This window comes from Carcharodon carcharias, chromosome 6 (genome assembly GCF_017639515.1).
Source record: "Carcharodon carcharias isolate sCarCar2 chromosome 6, sCarCar2.pri, whole genome shotgun sequence".
Taxonomy (NCBI): Eukaryota; Metazoa; Chordata; class Chondrichthyes; order Lamniformes; family Lamnidae; genus Carcharodon; species Carcharodon carcharias.
In genome coordinates this window covers 183,966,644-183,986,838 of record NC_054472.1, presented here as the reverse complement: position 1 = coordinate 183,986,838, position 20,195 = coordinate 183,966,644, and the positions used below count along the sequence as shown (strand labels likewise).

The 20,195-nt window shown below is 46.6% G+C and overlaps 1 protein-coding gene across 1 annotated transcript in view; it reads left to right on the top strand.

Moving 5' to 3' along the window:
- Nucleotides 1-20,195, top strand: part of LOC121278860 (meprin A subunit beta-like) — a 93,212-nt gene that overhangs the window by 39,736 nt on the left and 33,281 nt on the right. Inside the window, exons 8-12 of the mRNA XM_041189316.1 lie at nt 684-751; nt 5,355-5,373; nt 12,005-12,055; nt 13,516-13,559; nt 13,675-13,753. Of these exons, the coding sequence (XP_041045250.1) occupies nt 684-751; nt 5,355-5,373; nt 12,005-12,055; nt 13,516-13,559; nt 13,675-13,753 (261 nt within the window). The remainder of the gene's footprint in view (nt 1-683; nt 752-5,354; nt 5,374-12,004; nt 12,056-13,515; nt 13,560-13,674; nt 13,754-20,195) is intronic.

Here is a 20,195-nt window from a genome sequence, read left to right as displayed (position 1 = left end):
ATATGAATGGATATTTAGTACCCATATCAAGTTATTTGAGTTAAAATAATAACATTGGCCTGGATTTTCATCCTCGAGGTAGATAGCGGGATTCGGGAAATTCCCGGCTCAACATGCCCACCTCAGGAGGAAGTGCCCACAATGGCAGGACCTTCATTGCTGGGGGGGGGGGACAAGTGCGGGCTGGGGTCGTGTCAGCTGACCCAGGAAGAAGTGCAGTGGCAGCCATAGGGCCTGTCGGGTGCCAAGGCAAGCTGTTTAAAAGGTCCACCTTGGCGCCATGGAACTTTGACCCAGTTAAAATAAGAACATAAATTCCCTCCAGCTCCTCACCCCTCACACCCCCTCACCCTCCAAACACTCTCCTTACTCCATCCATGCCACTGCACCCCCCCCCCGACCCACCCACACCCCATGGCTCTTCATGCCCCCATGCCAAGCTGTGGTCTTTCCATGCCCATTCACCCAGTATACACTGTCTCAAACCCGTAGTGACAGTGGGATGTGTAAAAAAAAAGCTTTGAGAAAAACTAATTCATTTTCTCCCATGTTGAAAACAAACATCATTTCACTGCAAGCTAACAAAAGGGTCAATCGTCCAGACCCTTTGAAGTATTATTAATGAAACCACAAACCCTTTGCAACCACTTAATGTGTATAAACAAACATTGTGTAATTGACAGCAGAGATCAGAGAGCATGAGCTGGGGAGCAGCTGTTTCAAAAAATTTAATGGATGTCTAAGCTCTCAGGTAAGTTTCATTATGTATTCGTGGCTGAGAGCCCGGGCAGCTTTTGGAATACTACAACACCTGCTCCTCAGAGGAACCATTGCTTGATTTACAGCTCAGGCTGGCTGATCTCTGCTGTTAATTTCACAATGTTTGTTTACACAAGTTAAGCAGTTCCAAGAGTTTCTACTTTTTGTTATTGATACATTAAAGGGCCTGGATGATTGGCACTTTTATTAGCTTAAAATGAAATTATATTTTTCAACATAGGAGAAAGTTAAGAATTAATTATTTTTTCAAAGCTTATTTTTACACATCCTACTGGTGCTACAAGTTTATTGACCCACTATATACTGTCTATAACCAAAAGGTAGGAAGTACAATAGCTTGGCATGGGGGACATGAGTGGCCATAGGTGGTGGTTGGAAGGGCAGAGATTGGCATAGGAAGCATAAGGAGGGCCTTTTGAAAAGGTTCCCTCATGAAGACTGGGGTTTGTGACCCCTTTAAGGGGCCATGAGCCACGGCTCTTAAAAAACCTGGCCTGACTCCATGAAAATAGTGGTGAGTAGGACATGCCTATCTCTAGGGGGAGGCTGTCCAGGTTGGGAGTGCCAAATGCAGGCTTCTGACAGGAACCCAGCCTGCACCCCTTCAAGGCACTCCCAAAAATCAGTCAGCCTGGGAATGGGGTCAGGAATCCTGGGACTGGGACCTGTCCATCATTTTTAAAGGGTTCCCAAGACATCCCGATTTGGTGAAAATCCAGGACATTGTGTCCCAAGCCTGTGAATGTAATACTAAATTAAACACATTAACCAACATTACATAGAGTTATGTCAAAGCACAGAAACAGGGCATTTTGCCCAACTGGCATATCCTGGGCTTTATGCTCCACATGAGCCTCCTCCCACCACTCTTCTTCTCACCTCAATTACATAACCTTCTGCTCCTATCATCCTTAGGTACTTAACTGGTTTCCCCTTAAATGTATCAATGCTACTCACCTCTACCATTCCCTGTGGTTGTGTGCTCCACATTATCACCAATCTCTGGGTAAAGAAGTTTCTGCTGAATTCCTGATTGGATTTATTAGTGACTGCCTTATATTTATGACCCTAGCAAAACTGGAGTCAATGGGAATCAGGGGGGAGAACTCTCCGCTGGTTGGAGTCATACCTCACACAAAGGAAAATGGTTGTGGTTGTTGGAGGTCAATCATCTCAGTTCCAGGACATCACTGCAGGAGTTCCTCAGGGTAGTGTCCTCGGCCAAACCATCTTCAGCTGCTTCATCAATGTCCCTCCATCCATCATAAGGTCAGAAGTGGGGATATTCGCTGATGATTGCACAATGTTCAGCACCACTCGCGACTCCTCAGTTACTGAACAGTCCATCTCTAAATGTAGCAAAACCTGGATAATATCCAGGCTTGGGCTGACTAGTGGCAAGTAACATTTGCACCACACAAGTGCCAGGCAATCACCATCTCCAATTAGAGAGAATCTAACCATCACCCCTTGATGTTCAATGGCATTACCATCACTGAATCCCCCACGATCAACATCCTGGGAGCTATAATTGACCAGAAACTGAACTGGACTAGCCATATAAATACTGTGGCTACAAGAGCAGGTCAGAGGCTGGGAATCCTGCGGCGAGTAACTCACCTCCTAACTCCCCAAAGCCTGTCCACCATCTACAAGGCACAAGTCAGGAGTGTGATGGAGTACTCCCCACTTGCCGGATGAGTGCAGCTCCCACAACACTCAAGAAGCTTGACACCCTCCAGGACAAAGCAGCCCACTTGGTTGGCACCACATCCACAAACACTCACTCCCTCCACCACCGCTCACAGTAACAGCAGTGTGTACCATCTACAACATGTACTGCAGGAATTCACCAAAGCTCCTTCGATAGCACCTTCCAAATCCACAACCATTACCTTCTAGAAGGACAAAGGCAGCAGATAGGTGGAGACACCACCACCTGGAAGTTCCCTTCCGAGCTACTCACTGGAGGGAGTGAATGTTTGTGGATGGGGTGCCAATCAAGTGGGCTGCTTTGTCCTGGACGGTGTCAAGATTTTTGAGCGTTGTGGGAGCTGCACTCATCCGGGCAAGTGGAGAGTATTCCATCACACTCCTGACTTGTGCCTTGTAAAAGGTGGACAGGCTTTGGGGAGTTAGGAGGTGAGTTACTCGCTGCAGGATTCCCAGCCTCTGACCTGCTCTTGTAGCCAGAGTATTTATATGGCTAGTCCAGTTCAGTTTCTGGTCAATTATAGTTCCCAGGATGTTGATCCTGACTTGGAAATATATCACTGTTCCTTCACTGTCACTTGTTCAAAATCCTGGAACTCCCTTCCTAACAGCACTGTGGATGTTCCTTTGACAACACCTTCCAAACCCACGACCACTACCATCTAGAAGGACAAGGGCAGCAGAAAGATGGGAACACCACCACCTGGAAGTTCCCCTCCAAACCACTCACCATCCTGATTTGGAAATATATCGCCGTTCCTTCACTATCGCTGGGTCAATATCCTGGAGCTCCCTTGCTAACAGCACTGTGGGTGTTCCTACACCACATGGACTGCAGCAGTTCAAGAAGGCAGCTCACCTCCACCTTCTCAAGGGCAATTAGGGATGGGCAATAAATGCTGACCCAGCCAGCAACGCCCATGTCCCATGAATGAATAAAGGAAAAAAAGCCTCTAATTCTGGTCTCCTCCACAGATGGAAACATTTTTTCCATGTCTACTCTATCGAACATTTCCCACCTGCCCACCCAGGCCACTATATTCTTGAACGTGGGTCGGGCTGTGTTACTAAATAAATTATTTCATAATTCATATGAACAATTTGGCCTCTGGAATTGGAAGTACAATTTCCAAATCAGCAGACAGCAGCCTATACTTTGGAAGGATGTGACAAGAGGACATTAATAAACTTGTCAAATGTGTTTGTAATTGCCAAATTAACGTCAATATAGATAATTGGTAGGCAGTGCATTTTGGCCAAAAGAATAAGGAGGCCACATACTTCTTGGGAAATAAGACTCTAAAGAGGCTAGAAGAGCAGAGGGTACTGGGAGTGGTGGTGGTAGTGTGTTACTGGGAGCCCGTGTTGCTGTGGCAATATGTACTTTTACATACACCTTGTAGCCTGGAGCTATGGATGGTGATGGTAGAGGCTTCAACTTTCTTTCCATCATATGGCTGACCAGGAAACTCTCCAGTTCTTACTATCTGCTATTGGTATATGTTGGAAGGATTTGCAGGTCAACCTGTTCGGCCACATTATGAGCGCAACTTCCCTGGCCATCAAGACGTGTGGTAGCTCTCAAACCCAGAACTTCTGGCTCAGAGGCAGGGACATTACCCACAGCACCACGAGACTTCCAATTAACCTGGGAGTCCAACACAAATCAGTAAACACAGGTTAATAAGGCCATTAAAGAAAGACAAACTAAGCACTGGTATTCAATCCTGAGGGATAGAAATGAATTGCAGAAAAGTGATGTTAAACTGGCACACAACCATTGTTAGACTACACTTGGAGTATTCTGCACAGTTCTTGTCCACATATTATAAAAAGAATTAGCGAAGGTGTTCATTTTTGATTCATACATGGGATGTGGGCAGTGTGGCAAAAGTCCCCTTGAGAAGGTGGTGGTGAGCTACCTCATTGAACCTCTGCAGTCCATGTAGTGTAGGTACATCCACAGGAAGGGGTTTCCAGGATTTTGACCCAGCGACAGTGAAGGAACGGCGATATATTTCCAAGTCAGGATGGTGTGTGGCTTAGAGGGAAATTTGCAGGTGGTGGTGTTCCCATGCATCTGCTACCCCTGTCCTTCTACATGGTAGTGGTCGTAGGCTTGGAATGTGCTGCCGAAGGAGCCTTGGTGAGTTGCTGCAGTGCATCTTGTAGATGCTGCCACTGTGCATTGGTGGTGGATGGAGCGAATGTTTAAGTTGACCCAAATTCTCCTGCAGTCTAAACTGGGTCTTTTATTCAAGGGCAGAATTTAATGGTTGGCAGGGTTTCTCCTTTCTAGCAATGCTCACAACCCTTGAATAAAGAACGTGACCATGTCATTGGAAGGCAACACCATTTCAAAATCACATCTTCCATCCTTATTTACACATTTGAATCTCTGTGATAGTTACATGACAAAATGTAGAGAAATTTGGGAGGCAGAATTGATTAGACAGTAGTTTGGGAATAAGAAGTGAATCTGAATAAACCATGAAGTATAAACAAGGGCATTTACCAATGTAGAAATGAGCAAGTGTGCCAAGTGAATTGGTCACTGGGAAAATGGGACAAATCAATTCCAAAAGCAAAATAAAATCCTTCCCATAAGTTAGAAATTAAAAGACACTAAGAGAATGTACAGCAAATGTACTTCATTTTATCTTTATCACACTTTATCATTCTTATGATAACATAAGTGATTCCATCAACTAGGTTGGTACAGAGGAAAAAGGTTAACTTAATATTGCTGGCATGTAATTGATGGGCTGCACCGCAATAATTTTATGACGTTATGACTAATGTCTTGATGTTGCTAGAAGAGAACATTTTCTAACTTGCACATTCCTTTATGTTTTCACTAGCCAACATCACGTGAGATCGGTAAGTTCAATGTTCCTTTGTTTTTAAAAATGATATTTTATATACAATCACAAAATATTTCAGGAATACCAAGTGTCTCAATATCCCTGATCCAGAAATTATTCAAGTTACCTCTTGGACCCGCTCATATTGCGCATTTCAATCTTATTCCACCAGCCTTTTTGTAAACAATTTCACCCAACCGAACTGCTTATTTTAATTTCCGATTTTTTAATCAGTCTTCCAATGACTCGAATTTAAAATTCTTATTCTTGATTTCAAATCCCCCCACCCTATCTCTGTAACCTCCTCCAGGCCTACAACCCTCCAAGGTTTCTGCGCTGATCTAACTCTGGCCCTCCTGCACATCTTCAATTTTACTCACTCCACCATTGGCGGCCGTGCCTTCAGCTGCCTGAACCCTAAGCTCTGAAATTCCCTCCCTAAAACTCTCTTCCTCTCTACTTCCACCCCTCTTCCCCTTAAGAAGTTCTTTAAAATTTACCTCTTTGACAAAGCTTTTTGGCCATCTTGCAATGTCACCTTTTTTGACTCGGGTGTCCAATTTTGTAAAATAACACTCCTGTGAGATGCCATTGGACACTTTACTACATTAAAAGCGCTATATAAATGCGGGTTGTTGCAGATACCAGGTCTCCTGGTATTGGTACATCTTGCCAAAGTGCAAAGCTTCTCCATTCTCTTCATAACATTACATAATGGCCATTGAATTGGCCATAACAAAGAAAGGTGTACGTTTATCTGACATCTTGAATGACTTCAGAGCTTCGTGAACCAGTGAAGTACTTCTGAAGCCTAATGGCTTCAGTAATGTTGGAAAGCACTTGGAGCTTTTATGAGATACTAAGGTTAGTGACATTAGTGTAAACAGTCTTGGTTGCTAAAACATCAATCAAATCACATCGGACTGGATTTTATGGTACGTGTGCTCCCCACCCTCTGAATAAAAAGACAGACAGGATCCTGCACATGAAAAAGTTGGTTGCTCCCCAGTCATTTAGTGTTTGGCAGGGGGTTGATTGGCTTAGGATGAGACTTCCATCCCCATCTTGGGATTAAGTTCCGCCTTAGAGACTGTCAATCTGATTGACCGGCTGCTCTGTAGACCCCCGCAGCTCCAGCTTCCAGCGGTGGCCACTTCTGGGGCCTGAGCCAGTCCTCAAAGAAGATGGGGGGGTTATGGAAACTGGGGTAGCAGCGGGGCCTGGGTGACAGGCCCCAGGGGCGGGGTGAGGGAGGTGTGGGGCTGGGCTTAAGCTGCCTGCAGGGGATGGGGGAGTTGAAAGGGTGGTATGATCTTGGGAAGTGCCCTTTCTATGGGCACAAGGGGATGCCCAAAAGGGGATTCTCCTTTCCCACTTCTTGCCCGGCAGCAGCTTGCCCAGTAAAACCTACCGGTTACCTGCTTGGCCTGGACCTCCCCCTGCCACAGGTAAAGTAGCGGCAGGGGTGGGATGATGCACTTAAATGACCATTAATTGGCCACTTAAGGGCCTCAACAGGCCCAAAGGCTGATGGGCTGCCTGACACCTCCACCAACCCCTCTGTAAAATGGGAGACAGGTCGGGAGTGGGTGTGAAGGCGGTGGGCAGGCCACGCGCTGGGTTTACGAGTTCCCCTGCCTTTATGTATGCCAGGAGGGGTGGGGGTGGGGGAATGGCTGTAAAATCTTGCCCAATGAAAGCTCACCCATTTCGCCAAGCAGAAGAAGGGTTATGTTGTTATCTTCACCTTTATATCCCAAACACCTCAAAGTGCCTTGGGCATCATTGAGCAATGTCATCAGGTGACGTTTACTTGGTCACTTGTCTCTTTAGCTTCTCTCAGCCAATGATCTCAACACTGTTTGGTGATCAGAGCTGCAAACTGTACTTCAGGAGTTTAATTTGATCTCACTGCACTGGTTATGAGAGGGGTTTCTCTTTGTTGATCTTGTTTTTGTTAGTGCTTTTCCAGGAGCATGCAGGTCTACTCCATGCTCATTCTCAGAGTAAGGATACATCATGAGTAATGCACAACATCACTCGCCTGGGTGAGTGCAGCTCCCACAACACTCAAGAAGCTTGACACCGTCCAGGATAAAGCAACCCGCTTGATTGGCACCCCATCCACAAACATTCACTCCCTCCATCACTGACACACAGTAGCAGCAGTGTGCACCATCTACAAGATGCACTGCAGGAGTTCACCAAGGCTCCTTCAACAGCACCTTCCAAATCCACTACCATCTAGTAGGACAAGGGCAGCAGATAGATGGGAGCACCAGCACCTGGAAGTTCCCCTCCATGTCACTCACCATCCTGACTTGAAAATATATCGACATTCTTTCACTGTCACTGGGTCAAAATCCTGGAACTCCCTCCCTAACAGCACTGTGGGTGTACCTACACCACATGGGCTGCAGCGGTTCAAGAAGACAGCTCACCACCACCTTCTCAAAGGCTCACTAGGGATGGCCAATAAATGCTGGACCAGCCAGCGAAGGACACTTCCCGTGAATGAATAAAAAAAAGGCAAGGAAATGGAATAAAAACCGAAAAGATGATGCAGAATCATATTATAAACAGCCTCAATACAAACAGAAGTTGGCCAATAAGCCCCTGAAGCTTATTCTGCCATTTTATGAGATCAGCGAGTAATCAGGAAGGCTAATGGAATGCTATCCTTTATTACGAGATGGATTGAACATAAAAGTAAGGATGTTATGCTTCAGTTATGCAGGGCATTGGTGAGACCGCACCTCGAATACTGTGTGCAGTTTTGGTCTCCTTATTTAACGAAGGATGTAAATATATTGGAGGTGGTTCAGAGGAGGTTTACTAGATTAATACCTGGAATGAGTGGGTTGTCTTATGAGGAAAGGTTGGACAGACTGGGCTTGTTTCCACTGGAGTTTAGAAGAGTGAGGGGTGATTTGATTGAAGTATACAAGATCCTGAACGGCCTTGACAAGGTGGATGTGGGAAGGATGTTTCCTCTTGTGGGTGAGTCCAGAACTAGGGGGCACTGTTTTAAAATTAGGGGTCACCTTTTTAGGACAGAGATGAGGAGAAATCTTTTTCTCTCAGAGGGTTGTGCGACTTTGTCTCAGAGGCAAGAAAATCGAATACTGTTAAGGCAGAGGGAGATAGATACTTGTTAGGCAAGGGAATCAAAGGTTATCGGGGGTAGATGGAAACGTGGAATTTGAACCACAAACAGATCAGCCATAATCTTAAGGAATGACGGAGCAGGCTTGTGGGGCCGAATGGCCTACTTCTGCTCATATTTCATATCTTCGTATGGTTGAACTTAATAGATTCACAACCACTGTAAATAATATTCAGTCCAAGGTTCCAGTTGTGCATGTGATTTTTGCGCATTTCTGACTTTAATCACTCTACCATTGGTGGCCAATGTTCAGCTGCCTGGGCCCTAAGCGTTTTCCCTCCCTGAATCGCTCCACCTCTCTCTCTTTCCTCCTTTAAGACTCTCCTTCAAATCTGCCTCTTTGACCAAGCTTTTGGTCATCTCTCCACAGGGGTACGAGTGCCAATAACCAGGTGCTGGTAGAAATGGCAAAAATGTTTGAGTGAATGGTTTCCTAACAAATTCATATTAACGACCATCTGGTAACAGTGAGGAAATTTCTGAATCATTCTGAAGTCGGCCTGCCTGAAAGGCTTGGCTTATAGCTGGTGGGCTTGGGGGGGGAGTGGGGGGGCACTTCAGAGGGAGGCTCCGAAAACAGGTGGATACAACCTCTCTATCCCTGGGGCAGGATTTTTCCTGAAGCATTGATCAAGCGAATAAATGAATTTTCATAAATTTAAAAACATGTCCCAACCCATGTGACACAGTCATGTTTAAATACATTTTTAAAATCATTTATTTCATTGTTTCAATATCCGTTCAATCTCCCTGAGGCACGGAGCAGGCCCCGACTCTCCCACCTCCCCACCCTCCCCCGCCCGCACAGGTAGCGCTGAGCGCTACTGGTCGCGTATTACGCTGGGCAGGCCTTAATTGGCCCACCCGCGTAAAATGGCAGCACGGAGTCAATCGCGGGCAGTAATCTGCTCCGCGCCCGCTCCCGCCTAGCCTGCCCGCCATAGGAAAAATCCTGGCCCTGGTGGTCTTTGTTTGGAGTACAGGAACTTGGTGAGGTCAGGGGAAGTTTTCCTGCTCTTCCTGGCCCACAGCTTTGCTGTACTTACCTCCTCCCTGAAGATGTCCTTGCCTCCATTTATCTGCTGGGTTGCCCAAAGGCCTGTAGAAGCCAACCGGCCACATATTAAACCAGCAAAGCAGGTTCAAGGTGAGTCTGTCTGCCTACTTAAAGCACTTAAATGGAAAACCCTTGCCCTGGCACCTGATTGGTTGCTGCCCCTTATGGCCCCTCCATTGAGCCTGGAAGCAGAATGGGTTGGAGCTGGGGAGGGGCTGCGTTTCAGGTTTTTAACATCTGACCTGGCCCCAACCCACCCATTTTTGGGGTTACAATTCTCCCCATGGTCTCTCTTTTTAATGGAGCGAGCCAGTTCAATGCAGGCTAAGTTATGACATTCTGAATCGTCATTCTGAAAGGCACTGGGTCAAACACACAGGGGGATTTTATTCCTTCTTTTCCAGGGTTCCTTAAACACTTTCCACCTTTTTTTTTCCTGTCACTCTCCAAACCCCAATAGGGTCTTTTTCACTTGATTTCACATTTCCGTCCATCCTGCTTATTTGAAATGCAGTCTTCTTGTGTGACTGCTGCTTGTGTCTGAACTCGCACCAAGTCCCACTCCCCTAACGCCCCTGTGCTCACTGACCTGCATTAGCTCCCGGTCAAGCAATATCTTGATTTTCAAATTCTCGACCTTGCTTCCCAAGCCTTCCACGGCCTCGCCTTTCCCTACCTCCACAATCTCTGCCAACTCGCGCCTCTTGAGCATCCCTGATTTTAATCTCTCCGCCATTGGCAGCTGCCTGGGTCTTAAGCTCTGGAACTCCCTCCTTAAGCCCCTCCATTTCTCCACATCGCTTTCCTCCTTTAGATTGCTCCTTAAAACCTGCCTCTTTGACCCAAACTTTTAGTCATCTGGGTGTGATACTTTGTTTTATAATGGTCCTGTGGAGCGCTGGGGTGTTTCATTATGTTAAAGGCTGTATATAAATATAAGTCGTTGTTGTTGTAGCTCGGTCACAGCCTCCTTGGGGAAGTAATGACACCTTGCCCATTGTTCCTCAGCGATGATGAGATAGGTGAAGTGACCACTGAACACCTATGACCTCCTGCGCAGTGACCTCTCCTTCTCCCCCCATTTCTCAGCCGTTCCTGCTCTCTCCTGTTTCTTGTCTGTTTCCCCCTCATCCTCTGGGCTCGAGGGCTAACAGACAATACCCGTGACTGCCATCCTTACCTGGTCTGCCCTACGTGTGACTCCAGACCCACAGCAACGTGGTTGACTCTCAAATGCTCTCTGAAGAAGGGCAGTTAGAGATGGGCAATAAATGCTGGCCCAGCCAGTGACACCCACATCCCATGAACGAATAATAAAACAAAATTGCAATACAACGCAATATGACGGACAACGCACTTCCCGTGCAGAAAGATCACGCGCACATACCATATTGGTCTTTCTGGCATCTGCCTTATGCCAGTGAAATAAGCACAGTGTGGTCGAATTTCTAGACCATAACATTTTAATTGTAAGGACTTTGGCAATGCATTGTATCCTTTACAACAACTTGCATTTAGATAGCATCTTTAACATAGAAAAACGTCCCTTAAAAGCAGAAACAAACATTTACCAAGCACACTTCCATGAACACAGCGAGGCATCAGGGGAGCAATGCCTAAAGGAAGGTTAGTAAGGTTCTCAGCGCCACAGTCTCCCTATGTTCCTTTACAAATTCACCAGGGAAGATCCATGGGTGTCAGCAGCTGATCATAGTATAAGAACAGCCTTGATAAAAACCTTAACCTGTGTTATCCATACTGAAGCTGTCTATCACAGGCAAGAATATACACAGAAATTGTAGTAGAAGGATCTGGTACCTAAAGGGTTAACATGGGACTGAGTACAGTACTGGTGATGTACAAAGGCACATGACCTAGAAATAGGGTCCAGACTGGAGATAGGTAGCAACAGGTAAGGACCTAGAATGGAGCTCCCTCCACACCTTTATCTCCGACTGTAAATATATACATTGTTCAGTGCTGTTAATAAAGACTTCTTTGTAACTTCAACAAGACTGCATTATGATGTCCAAGCTGTGCACATCATGGGTAGCGACAACAGAACAGATCAAAAATCATCGCAGAGAAACAACAATCAACTTGTGTTGGTGGGAATTGAGAATTTGTAATGTGTTGAATTGTTGTGATCCGGAATGTGCTGCCTAAAAGGCTGGTGGAAGCGGGTTCAATAATCATTTTCAAAAGGAAATTGGATAAATACTGGAAGAGAAAAGAAAAATGACAGGGTAATGGGGAAAGAGCAGGGTCATGGGGCTAATTGGATAGCTCTGACAAAGAGCTGCCGCAGGCATGATGGGCTGAATGGCCTCCACCTGTGTTGTATCATTCCATCATTCTAATGTAATGTCCTGAACTTGTATAAAGAAAATCACTGAATGAAGTCCATTTTCATTTACCTTTTAGAAGTGGACGTTGACAATGGATTAGATCAAGACATATTTGAGATAAATGAAGGTAACTTGCATTTATTTTATATCAGTTAAGATCGATCTCTCAGTTGCTGTGTAGCACAGGCATCCTGTATAACAATGACATTGAGATGATGGGAGCTGAGCAATTTCTTTTCAATGGGAGACATTTAGTCACACTTGATTTCCTCACCTTCTGCTTTTTGGATCAAAATTCCTTTCTCATCGCCTGCGCGGTAAGCTAGCTGTGTGCTGACCATTAGCCTGGGGTTGAATTTTGGATCCTGACCACTGGTAACATTGTGGCTCCCAGTGTCCACTGCATTTGCAATTCGCAGAGATTCCAGACCATGTGCAGGGAAGTGAGTTACAATTACTGACTTGTGATACTGACTAGTCTCAGCAACAGTGACCATGACTATTTTTGTATTCAATCACTGGTTATTTTCGATAGATGTAAGCCTAATGTCCTACCTAATTTTATATGGAATTACATAGAATCTACATCACAGAATAGGCCATTCAGCCCAACTGGTTCATACCGGTGTTTATGCCGTGCATGAGCATCGGTCAACCCCTCTTACTTCATCTCACCCCATCATGAGGTGGGGGTGGGGGGGGAGACAGTGGTGTAGTGGTAATATCACTAGACTGGTAATCCAGAAGCTCAGGCTAATGCTCTGTGGACAAGGATTCAAATCCCACCACAGCACATGGTGGAATTTAAATTCAGTGAAGAATCTGGAATTGAAAAGCTAGTCTCAGCAATAGTGACCATGAAACCCCTGTTGACTGTTGTAAAAACCCATCTGGGTCACTAATGTCCTTTAGGGAAGGAAATCCACTGTCCTTACCTGGTCTGGCCTCCATGTGACTCCAGACCCACAGCAATGTGCTTGACTCTTAATTGCCCCTCTGAAATGGTGTGGCATGCCAGTCAGTTTAAGGGCAATTAGGGATGGCAGCAATTGCTGGCCTTGCCAGTGACACCCACATCCCATGAAACAATTTTAAAAAAATCATTTTATTCCTTTCTCCCTCATGTGTTTATCCAGATTCCCCCTTAAATACATCCATGCCATTCCCTGCGGTAGCAAGTTCCACATTCTCACCACTCTCTTGGTAAAGACCCATTGAATCTCATTCGCAATAGGAACTGGGAACTCCCTGTTGGATTTATGAGTTCTTGGTCCTTGGTTGTGAGCTGCTTTGCAACTAGAAACACCTTATTGATGTCTACCCTCTCAAATTCTGCCATCATTTTCACATTTCTATCAGGTCATGTGCAACCTCCACTTGTCCCCCCACACCTCCACCAACCACCCAACTACCACCAAACCCCCCCCCCCAACCTCCATCCCCTCAGTCTTCCCTTTTCTAGAGAAAAAAGCATCAACCTATTCAATCTTTCCCAATAGGTAAAACCTCCCAGCTCTCGAATTGTTCTGGAAAATGAATTTTGTACCTTTTCCAGTGCCTCAAATTTTTTATTTCTGCTCCCTGCAGATTTAGGATTGAATCTTGTAGAAGGGGACATGAGAATTGACAAGGTAAGTTTCTAGCAGGGAGTTAAATTAAGCAGATTGCTTTCAGAAGCATGTTCCATTTTATATCTACGATTGCGACCAGGATGACTGATTTTGTTTCCATCTCTTTCGGTGCCAGAAAATTGACAGAAGCTCTATCATTGGTGCCAAATATAGGTGGCCAAAAACCATTCCGTACTACCTGGAAGATAATTTAGGTAGGTATTAATACTAATCTCAAGCTGAATCTTTCACCTTCTTGATTTGTATTTCTCTGAATGTCTAAAGGTTTAGGAAGGATTTTGAGGTGTGGCTGGAAATGGAATGGAGGAGGACGACAGACAAAGATAGCATGGTGGCGGGGACCAGTCACCTCCTGGTGACAAGGTGCACTTCAGTGAGGCCTATCGAGGCCCTCCATGCCTGCCTGGGTGCCATTGGCCACTTTGTGAAGGGGTTCCCCCCACCTCCAGAGAGAGCACCTCCGTTTTGAAGCACCTTCTCCCTCAATTACCTTTCATTACAGCCTGCTGCTCCTTTCAAGCTAGAAGGCCTCTGATTGGCAGCCCAGCTATGAGAGCCCACCCATACTGCCCTGAATTGGTTGGTGAGTCTGTCCTCTGGACATTGAGACATTGCTTCCCCCGCAGGGGTGGGATTCTGACCCACGTTCCAGTCTGGAATCAGAAACCCGCTGGGAAAATTCTGCCCTTTGTATTTATTTAGATCCATTGTAAAGTTTTAACAAATGAGCATTCCTTTGCTGTGACCCCCCACATCAAGGATGCCATTAATTCCTTCTACCATCTCCTTTTTAGCCAGGTTAAGTTGATTGGGAAGGGGTTGTAAATACCCCACAGTCGGTGGGGTGGGTACAAACCATTCCAACAAACTGGGAAACAGAGGGGCCAAATTCATCCGAAGCTACGTGCACGCCAATGTTAGTCTCTTAGTAAAACAAAATGGTAGTTTATATCTTTCACACAAGGCTAGTCCTTCATTTCCTAATTAGTGTCAAAAAAGCTCTTGCAGGCTCCAACTCTGTAAATGACGCGCCCTTGAATGTCCTGAGATCTGATGCATTAACTGTGAGTCGTTAGGTTATTGCTTTTTTTTTAAGGGACACAAATAATTCATCATCAATAATAAAGGAATAACCATTCAATTTATTATTGCAGGAAACAAGCTGACATTCAGTCGTTACCTCTTTAATCACAGCCCTTGGCCCACTTAAGCTAAAGCAACACACTGTGGATGCTGGAAAACTCAAACAAGGAAATCTGTTGGAAGCTCTCGATTACTCCTGCTCTCCATCCAATCAAAACTTCCTCGGTTGCCCTTCCTATCTCCTACTTTACCTCCTCTTTCCCCCATCACCAGCCCCTCCCCACCTGGCTAAACTGTTAAGCATTGACCTTTCCCCAGTTCTGACGCAAAATCACCAACCTGAAACGTTAACCCTGTTTCCCTCCCCACAGAACGCTACCAGACCTGCTGAGCATTTCCAGCATTTTCTGCCCTCATTTCTTGACTCACTGATTCAGTCTGGAGCTGGCGGATTGTCGTTGAATTAAATTGTTGATATTTCAAGGAGCATGCGCACATTCAAAACAAAATACAAGTCCACCCATGAAGCCAGAAAAACACTCAGCCATTGCCTGCAAGACTAAATCTGTTAGTGATCCTGACTGGGCCTTGTAAACAAATACCATGGTTTTTTTACTGATAAATCTGAATAATTAACGTGAGAAACATAAGGACATAAAGAATAGGAGCAGGAGTAGGCCATTCAGCCCCTCGAGCCTGCTCTGCCATTCAATAAGATCATAGCTGATCAAATGCCACTTTCCTGTCTATACCCCATAACCTTTGACTCCCCTACAGTTCAAAAATCTGCCTATCTCAGCCTTGAATACAATCAATGATTTAGCATGCACAGTTCTCTGAGGTAGAGAATTCCAAAAATTAATGACCCTCTGAGAGAAGAAATTCCCCCCACATCTCCATCTCAAATGGCCAACCAATTTCTCCAAAACTGTGCCTCCTGGCTCTAGATTCCCTCACAAGGGGAAACATCCTCTCAGCAACTACTCCTTCAATCCCCCTCAGAACCTTATGTTTCAATAAAATCACCTCTCATTCTTCTAAACTCCAATGAGTATCGACTCAACCTGCTCATAAGACAGCCCCTTCATCCTAAAAATCAACCAAGTGAACCTTCTCTGAACTGCTTCCTTAAGTATGGAGACCAAACCTGTACAGAAGTTCTCCAGGTGTGGTCTCGCCAACGCCCTGTACAATTGTAACAAGTCTTCCCTACTTATATATTCCATCCCCCTGACAATAAAAGCCAACATTCCATTTGCCTTCCTACTTGTCACGCTAACATTTTGTGATTCATGTACAAGGATACCCAGATCTCTCTGCACCACAGCGTTCTGCAGTCTCCCTCCATTTAAATAATATTCTGCTTTTGGACTCTTCCCACCAAAGTGGATAACCTCAATATTGTCAGCAAATTTCACTGTGATACTCTCAGTCCCTAGATCCAAGTGATTAATTTGAGTTGTAAATAGTTGATTTATTGAAAAGGAAATGGTTAATCATCATCTGAAAAGGAAGCAGATTGATTCTAATGAAAGGTTACAGTCAAAATGTGGCATATTCCTGCAATTAATTTATGTATCAGCTGCTGACTAACCTGCTATACATTTTCAGAATTATTTGAGATTTCTAGTAATCATATTTTCCTTTTTATTTGAATTGGATTTTATTAATTTGTCTTGTTAATCTGTCAATCAAATCATAACATTGTCGACTGAATAGTAATGAGTAAATCATTCTCAGCCATCAGTGAGTTCCCCCTTCAGCCTTAAAGGATGGTTATTATTTACAGCTAAATCCAGCACCACGCAGAAAATAGGATCACAATGATCCGCTGGGATCAGGTGATTTCAGACCGAGAAGCGAATTCAGAGCCTCTGTCTTGGAGTCATTGACACAAAACTAATTTCTGATAATGCTGAAAACCTAAAATAAAAGCAGCAAACGCTGGACACACTCAACAGGTCAGACAGCCTCTTTGGGGAGAGAGAAACAGAGTCAATGAGCAGAATTTCCCACTCCCACCAGCAATAGGAATTGCGGCGGGTGGGGGAGCAAGATTTGACCAGAGTTCAAAAATTAGTTTCCCAACGTCAGGAAATTAGCTTGGAATTTTGCTCTCCTGGTTTTCATGGCAGGTTCAAGGAGGGTCGAGTGTCCCTGGGATCTATGTCGGGCGCTCCACTTCCATCCCATGAATGCTCATTAAGAGCACCAGAATCTTGTGCTCCCCCCCACCCCCACCACTCCAAAGTTAGCGTCCCGCCAGTGGGAATTTAGAGTGTTCCATATCTCGACTGTACCTAAGTGGCATGCAGCTGGAGAGGTAGGCTCTTTCCTGGACTTTCAGTTCAGTAGATGCCACTTCTTGCCTCCCTGTCACACCTTCACTGAGAGATATCACTGCCTGTCGCACGTGCTACACCAGGGCACGGGGGAGGGTTGGGACCGAGCCAAGGCTGAGGGGGAGTCGAGGAGCAGAGTGGAAGAGCGAATGGCTGTCTCGCTGCTGTACAAATACGGTGCCCGATCGATGGAGCCTATGAGGTGATGGCAGGGTGGGCAGCTTCCTGTCCGCCCCACCGTGTGACTCAACATGCTCCTTGTGGCTGCGTAACTAATAAACGCAAGATCTCAGCCATCCCGACCTCCAGGGGAAGACACTCCAACTTCTGCTTCAGCCACGGGACTTAGGGCAGAATTGTCCGGTTCCGTTGGTGGTGGGCGTGACAGCGGCCGGTGGGCAGTGGGGGTGGGGGGAAATGACAATATGGCGAGAAGGCCACAAATCGGTATCAAGCCATTGTGAAACTAGTTCGCGATTGTGCGCTGCGCCCTCCAATGGCACGCTGACGTGTTTCGAAGCTGTACATAGGTGATGTGCGCCTGGCAAGCTGAACTTCGAGGGAAACTTGGAGTTGAGTGCACACAACCTTGCGCGGTGTTTGTGAGCATCGCCATGGGACATCAAGGAAGAGGCACCGTGCATTTGAGTTGGGGGGCGGGGTGGTGGGTACACGGGCAAGTCACTTCTTCCCGGCTGGTGCAGACTGCAAATTAATTTTAGGGGACAGCAGAGCAATTGGACGACTGGGCAAGTTGTACAATCCCCTTGTGAAAGGTGGACATGGCGCAGTCACTGGTGGAGGTGTTCACAGCCCCTTGCAATGTCTTTATTAAAGGTTTGGACCAGTATCCCCCATGGTTCAAGCTAACAGCGCAGCCTTGCAGTGCGGGTTAGGAGAATGCCTGTGCCTGAGCTGAGAGCACAGCCTGCAGTCCAGTGGGTGAAGCTGTCGCCAATCGGTCAGGTGGAGCGGGGCGGAGGTGGGTGGGGTTTCGGACAGCCAATGAGAGCACCACACACTGGCCATCCAGGTGGTGACCATCTCTTTCCGGGATGCGTGAAGGGGCCTTAAGACTTAACCAAGGGGCGTTCTTAGTACACCTTATGCTAACCCACACGTATTTCTCTTTGATCCTGCAGGAGGAGACCATCAGGATCATGGAGCTGGTGATTTAGCGGGTATGTCTCAGGGCTTACAGGGAGCTGAGAAGGAGAAGGGAGCGGTGTAGGCACTTGGCTCGGCCAAGGGAGGAGCACCTCCCTGAAGGTGAAGGGGCAGCAGCACCTGCTGCACAAGCAGCTGAAGATCCACAGAGGGTCGTCGTTCATAGGCACCTTGATAGATCCGGGGTCTATAGGCGGTGCCTGTCATCCCTGCAGAAGACTGAGAACCAGTGTTCCAAAGACTGCGCATGTCCAGGCAGCTGGTCAGTCACATATGCCACCTTGTTGCAGGATTTAGCACCACAGGGACATAAGACCATAAGTCCATAAGACATAGGAGCAGAAATTAGGCCATTCGGCCCATCAAGTCTGCTCCGCCATTCAATCATGGCTGATAAGTTTCTCAGCCCCATTCTCCCGCGACATGGAGGACATCCACTGCCAGTGGCCGTGAAAGTGATCACGGCGTTCAATTTCTACGCTAATGGCTCCTTCCAGGACTCCACAGGTGACCTGTGCAGGATCTCGCAAGCCTCCATGCACAAGTACATCCAAAAGGTCACACTGTCATCTTCGTGAAGGCACAGAACTTTGTACATTTTGACCAGGATCTGGAAAGCCAGGAAGCAACAGTGCTGGGATTTGCCCAGATCTTCAGTTTTCTATAAGTGCAGGGTGCCATTGACCGAACTCACGTGGCGTTTAGATCTTTGTGGGATCAAGCAGTCATCTTCGCCAACCGCAAGGGCTTCCACTTGCTGAATGTTCAGCTTGTGTGCGACCACCACAAACACATCCTGCAGGTCTGTGCACCATTCCCAGGGAGGGTCCACACCCTTAGAAGGTCTCAGATCCCTGACATCTTCCAGGGACCAGACAGGCTGCAAAGATGGCTCCTCCGGGACAAGGGCTACCCACAGAGGACGTGGCTGATGATGCCAGTGCAGCGGCCTCAGACTGCAGCAGAGCGACGGTATAACCAGGCTCATGCCATGACCCGGGCTTTGGTGGAGCAAACGATAGGCATTTTGAAAACGAGGTTCCGGTGCCTCGATAGGCCCGGTGGAGACTGCAATACAGTCCACCAAGGGTGTTGCACATCATCGTCACTTGCTGCGCGCTCCACAACCTGGCGCTGCATTGTGGGAGAACCTGACTGGGGAGGAGGTGGAAGAGCTGCATGTCTCCTCCGATGAGGAGGATGTCGAAGGTGAAGATGGTGATGAGGTCCTTGAAGGCGAGGATGTTGGTGATGTGGCCATCGTACTGGCCAAGCGAGGCAGACGCACTCAGGACACATTCATAACTGCAAGATTCCAGAGGGATGATGACGAGATACAGAGAGGACAGTCCTGACATCCTCACATCGCATCTATGAACGTTTGACTCCTGTGTGGCTGTGACTCAGTGCTTAGACTCATGTCATGGAGACACAGTGGAGGCCCTAATAGTCACTAGATTACAGGAGGATGATGATGAAATGCAGTGAGGACACTCCATAGATCTTCACATAGCCTCTGTGAATGTCTGACTCCTGTCAGGCCGAGGGCAGCTCTCTTACATTCTGTAATCAGAGTCATCCCATAGAGAAGCAGCCATGAAACTTTAAAAGCACCTGATCCTTTGTCAGCCTTCAGCACCTCAACCCTTCAGGAGCACAGCGTCACTGGTCACAGATGCTGAAGAGATGGGGGTGGTGGTCAGCCCCACCTTAAAGGTGCTGAGAGCACACAGAGAGAATGATGGAACTCTGTGATGCCTGCCCACGATATTCTGGCAGCAATGACCAGCACCGTCAAGGTGCAGGTGTCAGTGATGAGTCCAGTGAGTGAGGCTGGACCATTACTCTGGTCTGAAGGCTACACACTGCACAGGGAAGAGATCTTGGACTGATACACCTGCCTTTATCTTGTGCAGAAAGGTTTCACATCTGAGTGACACAAATACTGCTCATCAGAACATGGAGCCATAGACAGGGAGATATTCTTGGGAGTTTATTTACAATAGTGAACATTACGTACAAGTGGTTAACACTCATGCCCAGA